Raw genomic sequence first — 18,950 nt, forward strand, 5'->3', positions numbered from 1 at the left:
CTGCCCAGCTCTCAGCCTTTCTAGATCTTGTTGGATGCCAGCACAGCCTGACAGGTGTCAGCCACCCACCCAGTGTGGTACCATCGATGAACCTGCCAGGGATCCACACAATCCCTCATCCAAGCCACTGATGAAGATGTTAAACAAGAACTGGACCCAGTACAGACCCCAGGGGAGCACCACTGGCCACAGGCCTCCAACTGGTCGCTCTGCCACTGGTCAGAGCCCTCTGAGCTCTGCTGCTGAGCCTGTTTCCAACCCACCTCACAGTGCCACCACCTAACCCACTGCCCTTGTTACAGCAGCCAGTACCCACAGCCTTGCTGAAGCCAAGGCAGACCCTTCCCTCTGCTCTCCCTCCTGGCCATACACCTTCCTAGAAGGCTACCAGGTTAGTCCCAAGATGAAGAGGGATGGATGAAGGGGAGGCAGGAAAGCCCCAAGGAGCTCTCTGTGAGGGTCTGAGTTGGACCTTAAGCTCCCCAAAGCTCTCTCAACAATCCAGATAAGGACCACGAGAAGAAATTGAAGATCCAGGGCAGTTTTAGTGTGGTTTAGGGCTTTGCTTTGTACTTGGTGGTGGTTAGAAGAGTTCCCCTCTGGCTTTGATCACACTGAGCTGTTAGTGCAGGCTCAGCAGGACCACAACCTGAAAGCACCTTTGCAGCCTAGTGAGAAACATTCTGCAGATGCTGCCTCTCCAAAGCCAATTTAGTTTTGATTTGCAGTCCAAAGCAAATTTAGTTTTGATTTCAGGTCCTTAAAGGGACAATTTGGGGCCCAGCTCTTGCCTGTCCCTGTCCCCAGGGGCAAGCCTGGCACCCAGGCAGAGGCTCAGAAGCGTTTTCACTGTGTGTGCTGCCTGTGCTGCAGCTGAACCATGCCCAAGCCCAGCTGGAACTTGGGTGCTGCTGCCTGGGGAGGTGCAGCCCACAGCAGAGAGCTCCTCTGGCCTCCCTCCCTCCCTCATTAACTGAAGGTCTCAGCAAGGACCAAAACTATGCCAAAATGGGGCAAAAAAGATGGGGGGGAGAGCACGGGAGAAGCATCCAAAGCAGTGGTCCCCCTCTGCAGGTCCTGCAGGAGCAGGAAGCCTGCCAAGATCTGGGAAGAAACAGCAGGATCCAGCAAGGCTGTGGCTCCATGAATCCATCACATGTGGAGCTGCTGGGGAAGACACTGGAAGGGTTCCCACGCTGCCAGCAGGCTCTGCAGGAGGGACACGAAGCCAGCCCGAGCCTCTGAGTGAAGATGGCTTTGTGGAAGAGACAAGGAGCTTGGGAGCAAACAAAGCGAGGAGCAATGAGTCAGAGCACAAATCAGGGCCAGGAGCTGTCATCTGCAGCCAGCATCGCTTCTGGGCTTGGGAAACTGCAGCCCAGCCTACCCCTTCCTGCCTCACAGAGCCAGCCAAGAGCTGCAGAGCAGTCAGCAGCCACATGTGGGTAAGGCAGAGCTGACCTACAGCTGGGTCACACTGCCTGGCTTTGCAGAATGGCTGTGGACACCCTGCAAAGAATGGCAGGAGCTGGAAGGGACCTCCAGAGATCAGCCAGTCCAACCCCCCTGCCAGAGCAGGGCACACAGGAACACAGCCAGGAGGGTTTGTTGGAAGCTCTCCAGAACAGGAGACTCCACAACCTCTCTGGGCAGCCTGCTCCAGGCCTCAGCACCCTCACAGGGACAAAGTTTTCCCTTCTGTTCCCAAGGCACCTCCTCTGCCCCAGCTTGCCCCCAGTGCCCCTTGGCCTGTTCTTGGACATCCCTGAGCAGAGCCTGGCTCCAGCCCTGCACATCTTTATCCCCAGCAATGAGGGCAGCCCTCAGGCTCCTCTGATCCAAGCTCCAACCCCCGGCTCCCTCAGCCTGGCCTCACAGGAGATGTTCCACTGCCTGCAGCAGCTCTGTGCCTCTGGGCTGGACTCTCAAGCAGTTCCCTAATGTGCCTCTTGAGCTGAGAGGCCCAGAACTGGACACAATATTCCAGAGGTGGCCTCAGCAGGGCAGAGCAGAGGGGCAGGAGAAGCTCTCAGAGGTCCTTGCTCAATGTTCTTTGCCTTCACCAATAGATTTTAAGAAACTAAGCTGACACAGCACAGAAGAGAAAAGCTTTGCTTGGACAACTTGAGTGGTTAGAAGAAAGGAATAAAGAATTGGTTCTTTGATGGAGAAAGGTCCCCAGGAAGTTCTGCTGGAATCTGAGATGCTCAAAATAGTCTCAAAAGGCATCTGAGAAAGGCAAACAAGCAGTGAAATGGTAAAGTTCTCCTCTGCCACAAGGACAAGCTCAAGGAGCAGGGGGTGTTCAGCCTGGAGAAGAAAAGGCTCCAGGGAGACCTCAGAGCAGCCTGCCAGGACCTGAAGGGGCTCCAAGCAGGCTGCAGAGGGACTGTTCCCAAAGGCCTGCAGGGACAGGCCCAGGGGCAATGGTTTGAAATGAGAGCAGAGCAGATTGAGATTGCATGTGAGGAACAAGTTCTGCAGCAGGAGGCTGCTGGAACACTGCAACAGGTTGCCCAGGGAGGTAGTTGAGGCTCCATCCCTGGAGATACTCAAGGTGAGGCTGGACAGGGCTGTGAGCAACCTGCTCTAGGGGAGGATGTCCCTGCTGAGTGCAGGGTTTGGGCTGGGGGAGCTGTGGAGATCCCTTCCAACCCAGACCACTCTACAAAATGCTGATCAGAATCCAGCAGGCAGCATGGCACAACTTGGGGCTGAGCACAAGCAACTGCAGAAAGACCATGAGGGGCTGAGCAACCAGGGAATAAAAGGGGGGAGGGAAATTTCCACTGGATTAACCAAGGAAGAAAGGTAGGGATATGACAACAGAGAAATGATTGAAGCTGGAAGAGAGAAAATTGAGACTGGAGATGAGAAAGAAATTCTGGCCAGTGAGGGTGGGGAGAGACTGGCACAGGTTGCCCAGGGAGGCTGTGGCTGCCTCCTGCCTGGAGGTGTCCAAGGCCAGGCTGGATGAAGCCCTGAGCAACCTGGGCTGGTGGGAGGTGTCCCTGTCCGTGGCAGGGGGTTGGAACTGGATGAGCTTTGAGGTCCCTTCCAACCCAACCCATTCCATCACTCTTGGAGCTGCTTTTTTCCCTTTTGCAATTCTGCTTTGGAGGAGAAACTGTAAGTTGGTTCCAGCTGTCCTGGTTTTATCTCCCCCAGCTTTCCATGGCTTTTCAAAGCAGCCTGGCAGCAGTTTCAGACAATCATTAGCAGGATGTGCTCCGCAGTTGGGTCATGTCTGTGTTTTTCCTACACTCCCATAACCTCCACTTTAATCAAGAGTTACTCACTACAAGGTTGCTTTAATCCTTTCCTTGCCTGCCACGTTCCATTTGGACTTTCTCTCCACATGTCTCATTCCTCCCCCTGCTCAGCCCTCTCACTGCTCTTGGCTTTGTTCCCATTTTCACTTCTGAGATTCTGCAGAAGGGAATAAATAAATAAATAAATAAATAAATGCTGCAAGAGGTTGCCCTGGGATGCGGTTGAGGCCTTACAGATTGATTGATTCCTTCAATGGGTTGGGTGTGAAGGGAGCTCAAAGCTCATCCAGCTCCAACTCCCTGCCATGTGCAGGGACACCTCCCACCAGCCCAGGCTGCTCAAGGCCTCATCCAGCCTGACCTTGGACACCTCCAGGCAGAAGGCAGCCACAGCCTCCCATGGCAACCTGTGCCAGTCTCTCCCCACTCACACTGCCAAGCTTTCTTCCTCCTCTCCAGTCTCAATCTGCCATCTCCCAGTTCAAAGCCATTGTCCCTTGTCCTGGCACTCCCAGCCCTTGGCAAAAGTCCCTCCCCAGCTCTCATGGAGCCCTTCAGGTACTTCACAGAAGCTTTTCCCTTTCTGCCTCACTGGGTGCCCTCCAGCACCCTGTGGTGTGGTTGCTCCTGTGTGCAGTGCTGGCAGTTCTGCAGCTCTGTGCTTCCCTTTCCCACCTCTCACTGGCAGGACTCGGTGCTGGGCCAGGCTCCAGCTGAGCTGCAGGCAGCTGGAGGGTTAGTGGTGACTAGGTCAATGTCAGGCAGGGAGGTGACAGCCCTGCTGCACCACATCCTACACACACCAGGAGAAGAGGCCAGCAAAGGTCCTCCTGTGCTGTCACTGTGCTGACTGCATCCTGCCCAGGTGCTTCTGGACTGAGCAGGCATCAGTACACTGCAGCTGAGAGGGGAAAAACCCTGCAAGAGGAACTCAGGACCATGGCACCAGAGAATTATCTGGGTTGGAAGAGCCCTCCAAGCTCATCCAGCCCAACCTTCAACCCAGCCCCACCATGGCCACCAAACCATGGCCACAGGGTTCTGGAACACTTCCAGCCACGGGGACTCCACCACCTCCCTGGGCAGCCTCTGCCAATCCCTGACCACTCTGGCACCAAAGATATTTTTCCTCCAACCTAATCTAACCCTCCCCTGGCACAATTTCAGGACACTTCCTTTCCTCCTATCACCTGAGACCAGGCAGCAGAGCCCAACCCCCACCTGGCTCCAGCCTCCTCTCAGGAGCTGCAGAGAGCAATGAGGTCTCCCTCAGCCTCCTCTTCTCCACACCAACCCCCCCCCAGCTCCCTCAGCTGTTCCTCCCCAGACCCTTCCCCACCTTTCTTGCTCTTCTCTGCACCTGCTGCAGCCTCTCAATGTCCTTCTGGCAGTGAGGGACCCAGAGCTGAAACCAGCACTCAAGCTGTGGCCTCAGCAGTGCCCAGCCCAGGGGCACAATCCCTGCTCCTGCTGCCCACACCATTGCTGCTCCAGGCCAGGCTGATGGTGGCCTCCTTGCCCACCTGTTCACTACTGGCTCAGCTCCAGCTGCTGGCACCCAGCACCAACTCTGATTGCCTCCAGGAAATGCAGCAGCTTTGCTGGAACAGATGTTGTGGGAGCAGCATGCAGCAGCAGCAGGCAGGCTGGAGGACAGCAGACAGAGAGGGAAATGACTCCTAGAGCAATGCAGGCACCTCCTTGGGGATAGGCAGGAGAAGAGCAAAGAGGAAGGAGATGGTTTTACAAGCTCCACCATCACCACTTTCTCCACACTACACAAACACCTCCCATGCAGCAGGACCACCTTGGAGCAAGAGGCCTCTACTCTGCTCTTGGTTGAGATCCAGAATAAAAGCTATCAGGACAAGCTCAAACCCCTCCCCCCATCAGGCTCTCCTCTGATTTGTCAGCCTCACCTCTGGGAAGCTCAAGGAGCAGAGCTTCAAGAAGCTAGGCTAAGGCAGATGGAAGGCAAGGAGGTGATCTAAGACAGCCAACAAGGCTTCACCAAGGGCAGGTCCTGCTGACCAACCCAGTGGCCTTCTGTGACAGAGTGATGACATCAGTGGACAACAGAAGGCCAACAGATATCATCCAGCTGGGCTTTTGTGAAGCCTCTGACACAGCACCCACAGCACCCTGCCCTTTGGGCTGCAGAGATATGGGCTGGAGGGGTGGGGTGGCAGTGGGCAAGGACTGGGCTGGATGATGGCATCCAAAGGGCAGTGGTCAATGGGTGATGTCCAGATGGGTGACAAATGGTGTCCCTCAAGGGTCCATACTGGGACCAGTGCTGCTCAGTGGGACGAAGGCACTCTCAGCAAGTCTGCAGGTGACACCAAGCTGAGTGGAGCAGTTAGTATGCCAGTTAGAGGGGCAGGATGGCATCCAGAGGGACCTGGACAAGATGGAAAAGTGGACCCAAGTGAGCCTCATGAGGTCCAACAAGGCCTAGTGCAAGGTCCTGCATCTGGGTCAGGGCAACCCTTGACATGAATCCAGGCTGGAGATGATGAGATTGAGAGCAGCCCTGCAGAGAAGGACTTGAGGGTGCTGGTGGAAGAGAAGCTGGACAGGAGCCAGCAATAGGCACTGGCAGCACAGAAGGCCAAGGGCAGCCTGGGCTGCATCCAAAGCAGTGTGGCCAGAGAGAGAGGATCCTGTCCCTCTGCTCAGACCCCACCTGCAGCACTGCCTCCAGCTCTGGGGCCCCCAGCACAAGAAGGACCTGGAGCTGCTGGAGAGGCTCCAGAGGAGGCCACCAAGATGGTCAGAGGATGGAGAACCTCCCCTGTGGGGCCAGGCTGGGAGAGTTGGGGCTGTTCAGCTTGGAGAAGAGAAGGCTTCAAGGAGACCTCAGAGCAGCCTTCCAGGACCTGAAGGGCTCCAGGAGAGCTGGGGAGGGACTTTGGACAAGGGCTTAGAGTGCCAGGCTGAGGGACAATGGCTTTGAGCTGGGAGAGGGGAAATGGAGACTGGAGAGGAGGAAGAAAGTGTTGGCAGTGAGGGTGGGGAGAGACTGGCACAGGTTGCCCAGGGAGGTGCTGGAGATACTCAGGGTCTGGCTTGATGGGGATCTGAGCAACCTGGTCAGAGAGGTCTCTGCTTACTGCAGGGGGGATGGACTAGAGGACTTCTGGAGGTGCCTTCCAAGTCAGTGCATTCACAGAAGCACAGAACACATCCCTGTGCTGACAGAGCTCACAGCTCTGCCTCACCTGAGCACCCTGATGATGTGGCCACACCACACCCTTCTGGCCCCAACATTTTTCACAAGGCAAGAACCATTCACCCAGGCCAAGAACCATCCAACCACAGGCTGCTTGGGCTTTGCTGCTGAGTTGAAGAGAAAGAGAACAAAGCAGCTGAGCAGGACCACAGCAACCCCAGTGCTCCTGCAAGCCACTCCATGGAGGCACAACAGACTCCTGTTCCCCATGTCTCATGTTGGTGTGAAGTCCTTGCTCATGGAGCTGGCAGCCAGGCCAGCATGAAAAGCTTGCACTAACCTGAAGTGCCACGGAGAAAGGATTTCTCCTCCTGGCCAGTCTGAGGCTGGTTTCTACTCAATCAAGCTGGACCACACAAGCATGGTCATGGGACACACTGAAGAGCTTCTCCTCTTCTTCAGCAAGGGGAAGCCTAAGATTGAGTTTCAAAGGGCATCTCAAGCCCTGGCTGCACCTACAGGGAGGTCTGTGAAGGCAGTGGAGCCCCAGGCAGGGCTGCACTGGAGCAAGGCAGAAAGCCACTATCAAGGCTCTCCTACGGAGACATGGCACCAGCATGGCACCAACTTGTCCCCTCTCATCCAGAGGGCAAAACCAGCCCAAAGCAGCACTGCTCCCCTCAGCCAGCCCCCTCCCCACAGCACTGCACTGCTCCCTTCTCCCTACAGACCCCTCCCCATGCTAACCACAAAGCCAGCACCTGAGGTTCCAAGTGTTCCATGGCAGATTCTGGCACAGGTTCTAGGACAGGTGAAGTTCACCTGTGTCAGACCTCTTCTCGCCATGCTTGGAGCACAAAAACCTGTGTCAGGTAAGGTGCTGCTGGTCCTCGCCTACAGCACTCTTGCATGCCTCTTTCAACTGAGCTTTCATCTCCAACACCTCCCTTTGGTGCTCAAGGATCTCCAGGGTCTGCTTCATACCTTCTTTATGATGCCATAAGAGGGCAAGCAAGCAACACCCTTCCTGTGCACACAGCTGGGCTCAGCCACATCCCACATCACAGAGTGTCAGGAGTTGGAAGGGACCTCCAGAGATCACCCAGCCCAACCCCCTGCCAGAGCAGGGTCACCCAGGGCAGGGCACACAGGAACACAGCTGGTAGGGTTGGAAAGTCTCCAGACCAGGAGACTCCACAACCTCTCTGAGCAGCCTGCTCCAGGCCTCAGCACCCTCACAGGGACAAAGTTTTCCCTTCTGTTCCCATGGCACCTCCTCTGCTGCAGTTTGCCCCCAATGCCCCTTGGCCTGTTCTTGGACATCCCTGAGCAGAGCCTGGCTCCAGCCCTGCACATCTTTATCCCCAGCAATGAGGGCAGCCCTCAGGCTCCTCTGCTCAAAGCCCCAAGCCCTGGCTCCCTCAGCCTGGCCTCACAGGAGATGTTCCACTGCCTGCAGCAGCTCTGTACCTCTGGGCACAGATGTACTTCTTGAGCTGAGGGGCCTAGAACTGGACACAATATTCCAGATGTGGCCTCAACAGGGAAGAGTAGAGAGTGAGCAGAACCTCTCTGGACCTGCTAACCACAGTCCTTCTAGTCCACCTCAGGACACCTTTGGCCTTCTTGGCCACAAGGGCACACCCCCACATCCTTCCCACAAGCACTCCTGTAGGCAAAGTGCCACAGCAAACACCACCATCACCTCTGCTCTCCCCTCAGGGGACAACCTCTTTAAGCTGACAGATCTAAGCTCCAGGATCAAAAGGACAACTCACCAGCCTCTCGCTATCTTCTGAGGTCCTCTGGTAATGAGCTGCCAAAGCTGCAGAATCCTGGGCCTGCTTGTTGCACTCCAAGCACTTCAGCACGTGGCGGACCAGCCGCAGCGGGTCGGGGTAGAGGGGCAGGGCCGGCTGGGCAGCGCCAGCAGCTCCTGCCCCGGTGCTCGGAGGAGAGGCCGAGGGCAGAGTCTGAGCAGCCAGGGGGGCCGAGGAGCTGGTAGAGGAAGGGGAGAACATTTGGTCTGCGGAAATGGGTCTGAGCAGCAGCTGGGAGCACTGCATGACAAGGCCCTTGCTCTTGTGATCGCGGGCATGCTTGAGCAGGCTGCACCTGTTGAAGAAAAGCAGCGTGGAGGAGCACTGTGTGCAGAGCACCTCGATGTGCACGCTGCGGCGGCTGTAGTGCTGTGCCAGGCTGCTCTCCAGGGCAAAGGCGTCCCCGCACTCCAGGCAGCAGTAGCCCGCGGCGGGCAGGCTGATGCTGGCACCCGGCGGTGGGCTGAGGTCCGGGCTGTACACTGGCACCGGGTTGGCGCCGTGCAGGACTCTGCTGAAGGCTTCCACGGCCACCGGGGCGGCTTTCTTCACCTGGTGCACCAGTGGCACCGACATCTGTGGCACCTGGGACTGCCCGCGCCGCGGCGCCCCCGACTTGGCCGTCACCGAGGCGGCCACGCTGTGTGGGACCAGGTTGAGGTTGGCCAAGTGCACAGCTTTGGGCAGCAGGCTGGAGCTGGTGGCACCCAAGGACTGTGACCCCGCACCCTGCTGCTGCTGCCTCTTGACGCCCACTCTGATGGCACCGCTGCCACCACTGCCACAGCTGGGCAGGGGGGACAGGGCCACGGTGCAGGTGCTGGTGTCAGCCAGGTCTGCTCTCAGCCCATCTGGGCAGGGGCTCACCATGCCGGGCAGCTGGATGGCCACGGCAGCCCCGCTCTTGGCTGAGCCCCGGCCGGCCTCGCCCTCCATCGCCACGCTGGTGTCAGGAGATGGGAAGGACTTGCTGAACTCCTCAGCGGAGGAGGTCTCTGCAGGGGACTCTTCGGAGGATTTGCCCAGCTCGTCGTTTTCTGGCAAAATTCTGGTCACTGTCCTTTTGATTTCACCAGAAGACGTCTTGATGGTCTTTATCCTGACTTTGGGGATGGCTGGCGGCGAGCCAGCGGCCATGGAGGGAGAGCCCTTCCCGCTACTGTCACTGCAGACGCTGTGAGGGCTCTCGGGCTGCTTGCTGGCCTTCCTCACCACCTCTAAGGGGCTCCTGGGGCTCTTTGGTGACTTGGGCATTTTTGGACTTCCCTTTGTCCCATCTTTGAAAGGCCCAGGGTCCTTGGCAGGGCTTGGCTGGTCACCTTTGGGAACACAGGCGACCTTCTTGGCCTGGAGAGCCACCAAGGCTGCCACGCAGGAGGAGAGCTTGGAATGAGTGGGCTTCAAGCGCTGGCGCGGCGGCATCGCCAGGGCCACGTTCAGCTCAGGAGCAGAGCCCTTGCTGTCCCCCAGGCTGTTGTGAGGGCGCTCTCCAAACACCAAGCCTTCTCCAAGAAAGCTGCTGGTATCTACCAAGTCCTTGCCTGACTCCACAAACCTCTCCACTACTCGGTCTTGCTCCCCCCGGCCGGCTTCCAGCCTGCGCCCGGGCTGGCAGGGGAGCTCCACCTTCTGCTCCTTCTTGCAGTAATGGTCAAACATGCTCAGCTCAGGCTCTGGGACCTTCCTCAGCTGATCCAGCACCGAAGCTCCTGTGGCTATGTACACAGAAGGTGGAGGGAAGTAGGGAGTCTGGGCATGTTTGGGTTTGTCCCCAACGCTGTTCTCTTTGAACGTGTCCTCGGGCTCCGGGCTGGAGATGGGACTGAACTGACTGAAGGTGGGCAAAGGCTCTGCCTTGGCCTGCTCCAGTTTCTCCGAGTAGCACCTGGAGCTGTCACCGTTGATGAAAGCTGGCTCAAACTTGCCATAGGAGTGCACCAGAGCGTGAGCCTCGGGCGGCAGGTCAGGGCCACGGAAGCCGTTGTGGAGCAGCGCAGGCCCCAGGTGGTTGCCCTCCTTGTCGGCCTCGAAGGACTCCTGGCGACTGGTGTTCTTCACAATCACACTCACCACGGGGGCATCAGGGGGAGGCAGGGAGTGGGACAGGGACACGTTCTCATCCATGCAGATCCCCGAGGCCTTCAGGTGGCTCTCATTCTCCTCCCCAGCCGAGGGAATGGTCTCCTTGGCATCGAGGCTGGTGGGGTCTGGGATGTCAAAAGCAGCCAGGAGGTCATCAAAGTCTGGGGTCTTCATGTCCCCCATGGTGAAAGCTGTGATTAAAGGCAAACCAAACCAGTAAATGTCTGCCAGGGACACTGCCCCCCAGGACAAACCTTGTCACAAACCCCTGCTGTGACAAAACTCAGCCCTGCACCGACTGCTCCTGCAGCAGGGCACAAAGGCTGGAGCCAGCTATGCCACATGCTGCTGCTGATGCCACTTCAGCCCCTCCAGGCCTGGCTGCCTCCACACAAAGACACGAACCCAGCTTTCTCCACACAGCTTTCAACACAGCAGAGCCCTTCTGCAGTGCATGGGGAGTAGAGAAGCCTCTTGGTCAACCCCATGAGATTCAGCAAGGCCAAGGTCAGGGTCCTGTACCTAGGCCAGGGCAACCCTTGACATCAATCCAGGCTGGGGGATGATTAGATGGAGAGCCCTGCAGAGAAGGACTTGGGGGTCCTGGGGGGTGGGGAGAAGCTGGACAGGAGCCAGCAGTGGGCACTGACAGCACAGAAGGCCAAAGGCAGCCTGGGCTGCATCCAAAGCAGCGTGGCCAGAGATGAAGAGAGAGGACCCTGCCCTCTGCCCTGAGAGACCTCACCTGCAGTGCTGGGACCACCAACACAAGAGAGACCTGGAGCTGCCCAGAGGAAGCCACCAAGATGATCAAAGAGCTGGAGAACCTCTGGTATGAGGACAGGCTGAGGGAGCTGGGTTGTTCAGCCTGCAGAAGAGAAGGCTCCAAGCAGACCTAAAAGCAGCCTGCCAGTACCTCCAAGCAGGCTGCAGAGGGACTGTTCCCAAAGGCCTGCAGGGGCAATGATTTGAAATGAGAGCAGAGCAGATTGAGATTGCATGTGAGGAACAAGTTCTGCAGCAGGAGGCTGCTGGAACACTGCAACAGGTTGCCCAGGGAGGTGGTTGAGGCTCCATCCCTGGAGATACTCAAGGTGAGGCCGGACAGGGCTGTAAGCAACCTGCTCTAGGGAAGGATGTCCCTGCGGAGTGCAGGGCTTGGGCTGGGGGAGCTGTGGAGGTCCCTTCCAACCCAAACCATTCTGTGATTCTGCCTGAAGGATCAGCAAAAGCTCAGGTCCCATCCTGCTCAAGCTGGCAGGGGCAGGTGACAGGAGCTTTTCACTCCTGCCTTGCCACCCAAGCTTCCCTCTTTGGGTAGGGCTGTGGGCAGATCTGCTCCTGGTGCTTCAAGCACGTGGTGGAAAACAGCCTCTCCTTACCCCAGGCTCACCAGAAGCAGAGCTGCTTCCAGCATGGCCTTTTAAACAGCACTAAGCTTCTGCAGGAGCTACCTTCTCAAGCTGTCAGGGGCAGCACTACTACAACAGCAGCCACTAGCATGAGTCTCAACTGGAACCAGCCAGGAGTACCTTGGGACAGGGCTTCTTGTCTGGATGGGGTTTTCTGTAGAGCTAAAAGGCAGCAATCACTGCTGATTGCTCAAGAGATGATCACAGATGAAGAACTCAGCCCTCCTTGAAGGAAAAAGGACATGGAACTGTTGGAGCAAGTCCAGGAGGCGACAAAGATGATCCAAGGGCTGGAGCACCTCTGCTGGGAGGACAGGCTGAGGGAGTTGGGGGTGTTCAGCTTGGAGACAATGGCACAGGCTGCCCAGGGAGGCTGTGGCTGCCTCCTTCCTGGAGGTGTCCAAGGCCAGGCTGGATGAGGCCTTGAGCAAGCTGGGCTAGTGGGAGGTGTCCCTGCCCATGGCAGGGGGTTGGAGCCATTTTAGGACTCCATGGGAAAAAAAAAGGCAGGAGCGGACAGGTGGCTCAAGGGGGACAGAGCAGGCCTGTGAGGTGAGCCCTACCCAGAGGGATTTAAGCCCTAGAGGCCTTCACTCAACATTTCAATGCAGCAGAGCTCAGAGCATGGCAAAGCAAGCAGGGCTCCTCTGAACCAGGGACCAAGAGCCAGGCAGTGCTCCCAGCCAGCCCTCTGCAGCAGTCCTCCACAGGGCAAGTGGAGACACTTGCCACTGAGACCTGTGACAGCAGTGACCAAACCTCTCTGGGCAGCCTGCTCTGGTGCTCTGCTACCCTCACAGGCAAGAAGCTTCTCCTCATGCTTAGATGGAACTGTCTATGTTCAGGTTCATGTCCATTGCCTCAGCCTGTCACTCTCAAAGTAAAGAAGTTCCTTCTCCAGTTTATTTGGACAGCAAGAGAGAGAGAGGGTGGAAAGAATCCAGGAGAAGGAGGAGGAGCTGGGAGCAGAAGCTCCAGAGAGCAGGAGCCTGGGACAAGGTGGAGGGAGAGCAATCAGCTGACAGCCTCCCCAAAAGGCACCGTTCCCAGGCTGCTTTCACTGTTGACAGCTGGGCTCCAGAGTTTGTCAAAGCCAAACAAAGCAAAACTCTGCTGCCAGGCTGCTGCTCTGGGGACAAGACATCACTCCAGCGTGGGACAAGAGGACATTGATGGAATGGGTTGGAAGGAACCTTAAAGCTCATACAGTTCCACCCCCCTGCCATGGGCAGGGACACCTCCCACCAGCCCAGCTTGCTCAAGGCCTCAACCAACCTGGCCTTCAACACCTCCAGGGAGGGGACATCCAAAGTCTCCCTGGGCAGCCTGTTCCAGTGTCTTCCCACCCTCACTGGCAAGAATTTCTTTGTCATCTCCAGTCCAGATCTGCCCTCTTCAAGATTCCCTCTCATCCTGGCACTCCCAGCCTCTGTCAAAAGTCCCTTGCTGGCTTTTTTTGTTTTTTTTTCCTCATTTAGTCTCATCTATTTCTGCTTTCAGATAACAAAAAAAATATTAAAGGGAGTTGTGTCAAAGCCTCCTGCAAACTGGCTTGTGAGGACAGGGAATAACAAAGACCTCCATCCTTCTAGTGCAAAGGTCTTGTCTTGGAACCCAACCTTGGAACCCATTTTCTCTCTCCACTTGCCTGTGAGCATCCTGCTCTAGCTGGAGGTGTCCCTGCGGACTGTAGGGGGGTTGGACAAGATGAGCTTTGAGGGTGCCTTCCAACCCAAGGTACTCTATGAAAATGGGGAGTGAGAGCTGCAAAGCTATACAAGAGGTGAATAAAACGAGCAAGGGAGGAAGATTTGAGGAGCAGAATGCATGGACTTCAATGGAATGGGTTGGGTTGGAAGGGACCTCAAAGCTCATCCAGCTCCAACCCCCTGCCATGGGCAGGGATACCTCCCACCAGCCCAGGCTGCTCAAGGCCTCATCCAGCCTGGCCTTGGACCCCTCCAGGGAGGGGGTATCCAAAACCTCCCTGGGCAACCTGTTCCAGTGTCTCATCAGTGTCCCACTCCCATCTGTGATCAGGGAAGAGGCATCCATAACCTCACTACAGCATGTTCCTCCGGGAGGCAGGGAAACTGGAAACCTCCAAGGCCCTGAAGAGTCCCTGTGACCCCACCTAAGGCAGCATGTGAAACCTCAGGGCCTTCTGCAGCAATGCAGCTTCCAAATTGTGCAGCTGGCCAGAGGTCCTGCAGGACCAGCTTCCCACACACACATCCCACCACACCAACCTGTCACCAGCAGTGCTACTCCTGGGGGCTTTGGTAGATGGGCAGCAGCTCCTCCACAGCTTCCACAGCGGTGCCCACCATGTTGTTCGAGAGGGAGATCCCAAAGTGCCACCTAAAAGGAAGGCATTGAAAACACCATCAGCCCAGGCTGCAACGGGCGAGGAAGCCAGGGGCACTGCAACGGTACCCAGCATCTGCCAGGAGCTGCTCTCAGCGGGGTTAAAGAGGCTGTCCTGGAGGGGCTGCAGGCGTGAGGCAGGCAAGGGCAGCCTGGCAGGGGGACGCTTCGGGAAGGATGTCAGGAGCGGGGGCTGAAAGACAGCAGCGCAACTGGCAGCGGCCGCCCCGGGCTTGTCAAGGCCGTGGGGAGGCTACGAGGCCGAGGAAACCGCAGCTGGCAGGGGATTAAAGCGGAGGCTGCAGGCGGCTGCTGGGACCCAGCGCCTCCACACCCACCAAAGTTTCAGGAGCCCGGCACGGGAACGCGGCGCGTCCCGATTAACGGTGCCGGCGGCCCCGGGACCGCCCGGCCCGTGGCAGCGCCGCCGCTCCCCCGCCTCCCCCGGTCCCCACCGGCACCAGGCGCGACCCACCCGAGAGAAAGGCCCGGGGGCGTCCCCGGTCCCCCGCTCCCGCGCTGACAGCCCGGCCCGGCCCCGCCGCCCCCGGCCCCACGTGGGCCGGGCCCGCTCAAGTTAAGTTTGTCCCGGCTCCGCCGGGCCGAGCCGGGCCGAGGCCGGGCCGCCGCAGGGGCCGTGCCCGGCAGCCGAAGCCGTACCCGGGGCCGCGGCCGTGCCCACAGGGCCAGTTGCGGAGAAGCAGGCGGCGGGCGCCCCGCGGGCCGGAAGAGCCGGAGCGGCGGGCGGGCAGGGCTCTGTGTGCCGGCGGCGGGGCCGCTCGCCCTGCCCGCGGGGCGGCAGCACCGCCCGGCCGGCGGCAGGCAGGCAGGCAGAGAGGGAGGGGAGGGGCGAGCCCCGGCGCGGCCGAGCCCGGCCAGGCGCCACTCACCCACGCAGGCGGCTCCTCGAAGGGCCCCGCCACCGCCGGGGCCCCGCGCAGGCCTCACCCTGCACCGGGCACCGAGGGCCGCAACATGGCGGCGGCGGGCGGGGCCGGGGGCGGAGCGGGGCCGGGGCACGGCGGAACCGCCTCCAGCCCCCCTCCCGTCCTTCGCCGGGCCCGCGGCGGCGCCGGCAGCCTTCGCTCGGCCGCGGTGTCCCCCGCCTGTGAAGCGCCGGTGTGCTACGGGACCGCCCGGCCCGCAGGCGTCCGCCGGGCCTGCCCCACGCCCTCTCCTGCCTTCCTGCGGGGCCGAGCTGCTCCATTTGTAACGTGAGCTCAGGCACCGAATCATCGAACTGTATGGGCTGGAGAAGCCCTCCGAGATCACCCAGCCCAGCCATCAGCCCAACCCCACCATGGCCACCAAGCCATGGCCACAGGGTTCTGGAGCACCTCCATCCATGGGGACTCCACCACCTCCCTGGGCAGCCTCTGCCAATCCCTGACCACTCTTGCACCAAAGACATTTTTCCTAACCTCCAACCTAATCTCCAACCTAACCCTCCCCTGGCACAGGTTCAGGACATTTCCTCTCCTTCTATCACCTGAGACTAGACAGCAGAGCCCAACCCCCACCTGGCTTCAGCCTCCTCTCAGGAGCTGCAGAGAGCAATGAGGTCTCCCTCAGCCTCCTCTTCTCCACACCAAACCCCCCCAGCTCCCTCAGCTGCTCCTCCCCAGCCCTCTTCTCCAGACCCTTCCCCACCTTCCTTGCTCTTTTCACCCAAACCTGTCTCTCCAAGGCACCCCTCAGCTCCTGTCCCACTGTGTTGCACACCAGCACTGGTGTGACCTCAGTACAGATGAAGGGACCTGGAATTAATCATTTCCTACTCACAAAGAGCACAGGAGTTAGGGTTTCACCTTCCCACTCTCAGGGAACTGGCAGAGGCCACCGACCCCACCTCCAATCCTGCCTCCAGTTCTGGTGTCCTCAGCAGGAGGAGGACACAGAGCTGTGGAGTGAGTCCAGAGGAGGCCCCAGAGATGATCCCAGGGCTGGAGCAGCTGCAGTCCCCTCCTCAGGATGGCAGGGACACGAGCCGGCTGAGGAGGGGCTCCTGCAGGATCTAAAAATCCCTCCTCTGTTTGTACTTGGACTGCAAGGTGGCAAATCTGGAAATAACAAAACCCCTCCTTTGCTTTATTAAGATTTAAATGTGTCCCTTCAGGCTACTTTAATGATCTGAGCTAAAGGACTTGACAAGGAAAAGACAAAAGCTGTGGATCTAAAGGAGGTGCTGGCACAAAGCAGCCCTCTGCGCTAGGCCAGAGCAGCGCTGGTGGGAACCACTGTGCCCTGCTGGCACCTTGGTGAGGGAAGGCCCCACATGAAGTACTCTAAAGCCATGTCCAGCTGCAGATGAAGTCTTCATTGACTCACAGAATGGTCTAGGTTGTAAGGGACCTCCACAGCTCCCCCAGCCCAAGCCCTGCACTCAGCAGGCTACATCCTCCCCTAGAGCAGGTTGCTCACAGCCCTGTCCAGCCTCACCTTGAAGATCTCCAGGGATGAAGCCTCAATCACCTCCCTGGGCAACCTGTTGCAGTGTTCCAGCAGCCTCCTGCTGCAGAACTTGTTCCTCACATCCAATCTCAATCTGCTCTGCTCTCATTTCAAACCATTGCCCCTGGTCCTGTCCCTGCAGGCCTTCAGGAACAGTCCCTCCGCAGCCTGCTTGGAGCCCCTTCAGCTACTGGAAGGCTGCTCTGAGGTCTTGGGTTTCTTTTTGCTCCAAATATGGACAATTCCCAGAGTCTTTGGCTGACAAGATCCTGTTTCCTAGCTTCACCTCTCATCCTTCCTGCTGCTTGGGGTTGTTGGCTCTTGCTTGTTAGCTGAGGGAAAGGAGTCCTTTGTAGGTGCTGCCTGTGTTGGAAGGGTGTTTGTAGGCAACCAGAGAACTACAGAACCATGAATGTTAGGGGTTGGAAGGGACCTCCAGAGTTCATCCAGTCCAACCCCCTGCCAGGGCAGGGTCACCCAGGGCAGGCCACACAGGAGCACATCCAGGTGGGTCTAGAAAGCCTCCACAGAAGAGTCCACAGCCTCTCTGGGAACCTGTTTTGTTCTTTCCTAGTGAGCACAGCAAAGCCCTGAGCACTCCTGCCTGGCAGCTGTCAGTTCCTAGGGCAGTAATTAATTTGCTTCTGTGAGAGCTGGGAGATTTATCTGGAGCTGCTTGCAAATCTTTGCTTGTTCCAAAAGTCTAATTAATGCGCCAGAAACTCTGGGGAAGGTTTCTGACTGGCAGAGAGGAACCTTCAGAGGCAAGCATTGCTCGGTGAGGGCAGCAGCATCAGCCTGCTTTAATCAGGGTCATTCATTACACACAGCCCACCTGGACACCTGCCAAACCATTTCACACCTTTCACTGGGGCTTGTTGGAGCATGTCCCAGGGCATGTCCTCTGCATTGCCCCACACACAATCATTTCCCCTTTCTTTGCTCCTTGACATCTATCACAGGATCAGAGGATGCTAGGGGTTGGAAGGGACCTCCGGACATCTTCCAGTCCAACCCCCTGCCAGAGCAGGAGCATAGAACCCAGCACAGGTCACACAGGAACACATCCAGACAGGGCTGGAAAGACTCCAGAGAAGGAGACTCCACAACCTTTCTGGGCAGCCTGCTCCAGGGCTCTGGGACCCTCACACTCAAGAAGTTCCTCCTCCTGTTGAGGTGGAACCTCCTGTGCTGCAGTTTCCATCCATTGCTCCTTGTCCTATCCCAGGGCACAGTGAGCAGAGGCTGTCCTTGTCCCTTCCCTCCTGACCCCCAGCCCCCTATTGACAGACATTGATCAGATCCCTCTCAGCCTTCTCCTCTCCAGACTAAACAGCCCCAGGGCTCTCAGCCTCTCCTCCCCAGGCACTGCTCCAGGCCCTTCAGCAGCCTTGGAGCCTCCCTTGGACTCTCTCCAGCAGATCCCTGTCCCTCCTGAACTGGGGAGCCCAGAGCTGGATGCAATATTCCAGGGGAGGTCTCAGCAGGGCAGAGCAGAGGGGGAGAAGAACCTCTCTGGCCCTGCTGGCCGCACTCCTCTGAATGCAGCCCAGGACCCCCTTGGCCTTCTTGGCCCCCAGGGCACATTGGGTCCCATGCAGAACTTGCTGCCCACCAGCACTCCCAGGTCCTTCTCCTTGGGGCTGCTCTCCAGCAGATCCCCTCCCAACCTGTCCTGCTGCAGTTGATTCTTCCTTCCCAGGTGCAGGACTCTGCACTCATCCTTGTTGAACTCCTTGGGTTCCTCTCTGCCCAGCTCTCAGCTGATGAGCCAACGTTTATCCAACCAAGAAACACCACAGCAGCAGGACTGCAGCTCCATCCCAGGTGCCCAGGGACCAGAGGCAGCCCTGCTGCAGCTGGGTGGCAGCTGCAGTCCCCTCCTCAAGGCAACAGGGACACAAGCAGGCCAAGGAGGGTCTGCTTTCTCCTGTAGGATCTAAAAATACCTCCTCTGTTTGTACTTGTCTGCAAGGTGGCAAGCTGGCAAATCTGCAATCAACAAAACCCCTCCTTTGCTATATTAAGGTTTAAATGTGTTCCTTCAGGCTCCTTTAATGATCTGAGCTAAAGGACTTGACAAGGAAGAGACAAAATCCATGGATCTGAAGGAGGTGCTGGCACAGACCACTGCTGAGATGGAGAAAGCTTCCATTGGCTCCACACCGGTGCTCAGGGCAGCTTCTAATCAGTGACTCTGGTCCTCTTGCAGTGATGGACACCTGGCCTGAAGTTCCTGTGTCAAAGGAATCATAGAATCATTGAATCACAGCATGCTAGGGGATGGAGGGACCTCTAGAGATCATCCAGTCCAAGCCCTGCCATGGCAGGAACACCCAGGGCAGGGCACACAGGAACAGAGCCAGGTGGGGTC

General features: G+C 57.9%; 2 protein-coding genes across 2 annotated transcripts in view; both read right to left on the reverse strand.

Moving 5' to 3' along the window:
• The window catches only part of ZNF592 (zinc finger protein 592), a 33,421-nt gene extending 18,379 nt beyond the window's left edge, over positions 1 to 15,042 (reverse strand). Inside the window, exons 1-3 of the mRNA XM_054387802.1 lie at positions 15,016 to 15,042; positions 14,008 to 14,119; positions 8,223 to 10,537 (exon numbers count right to left, since the gene is read on the reverse strand). Coding sequence (XP_054243777.1) covers positions 8,223 to 10,529 — 2,307 coding nt within the window. The 5' untranslated portion in view covers positions 10,530 to 10,537; positions 14,008 to 14,119; positions 15,016 to 15,042. The remainder of the gene's footprint in view (positions 1 to 8,222; positions 10,538 to 14,007; positions 14,120 to 15,015) is intronic.
• Positions 14,023 to 15,361, reverse strand: LOC128972046 (translation initiation factor IF-2-like). Its single transcript, XM_054387840.1, has 2 exons — positions 14,601 to 15,361; positions 14,023 to 14,119 (listed from the first exon to the last, which is right to left on the reverse strand). The coding sequence occupies exons 1-2, from the start codon at positions 15,359 to 15,361 to the stop codon at positions 14,023 to 14,025; spliced, it is 858 nt and encodes a 285-aa protein (XP_054243815.1).
• Between the last annotated feature and the right edge of the window lie 3,589 nt (positions 15,362 to 18,950).

Source organism: Indicator indicator, chromosome 16, assembly GCF_027791375.1.
Source record: "Indicator indicator isolate 239-I01 chromosome 16, UM_Iind_1.1, whole genome shotgun sequence".
Lineage (NCBI taxonomy): Eukaryota > Metazoa > Chordata > Aves > Piciformes > Indicatoridae > Indicator > Indicator indicator.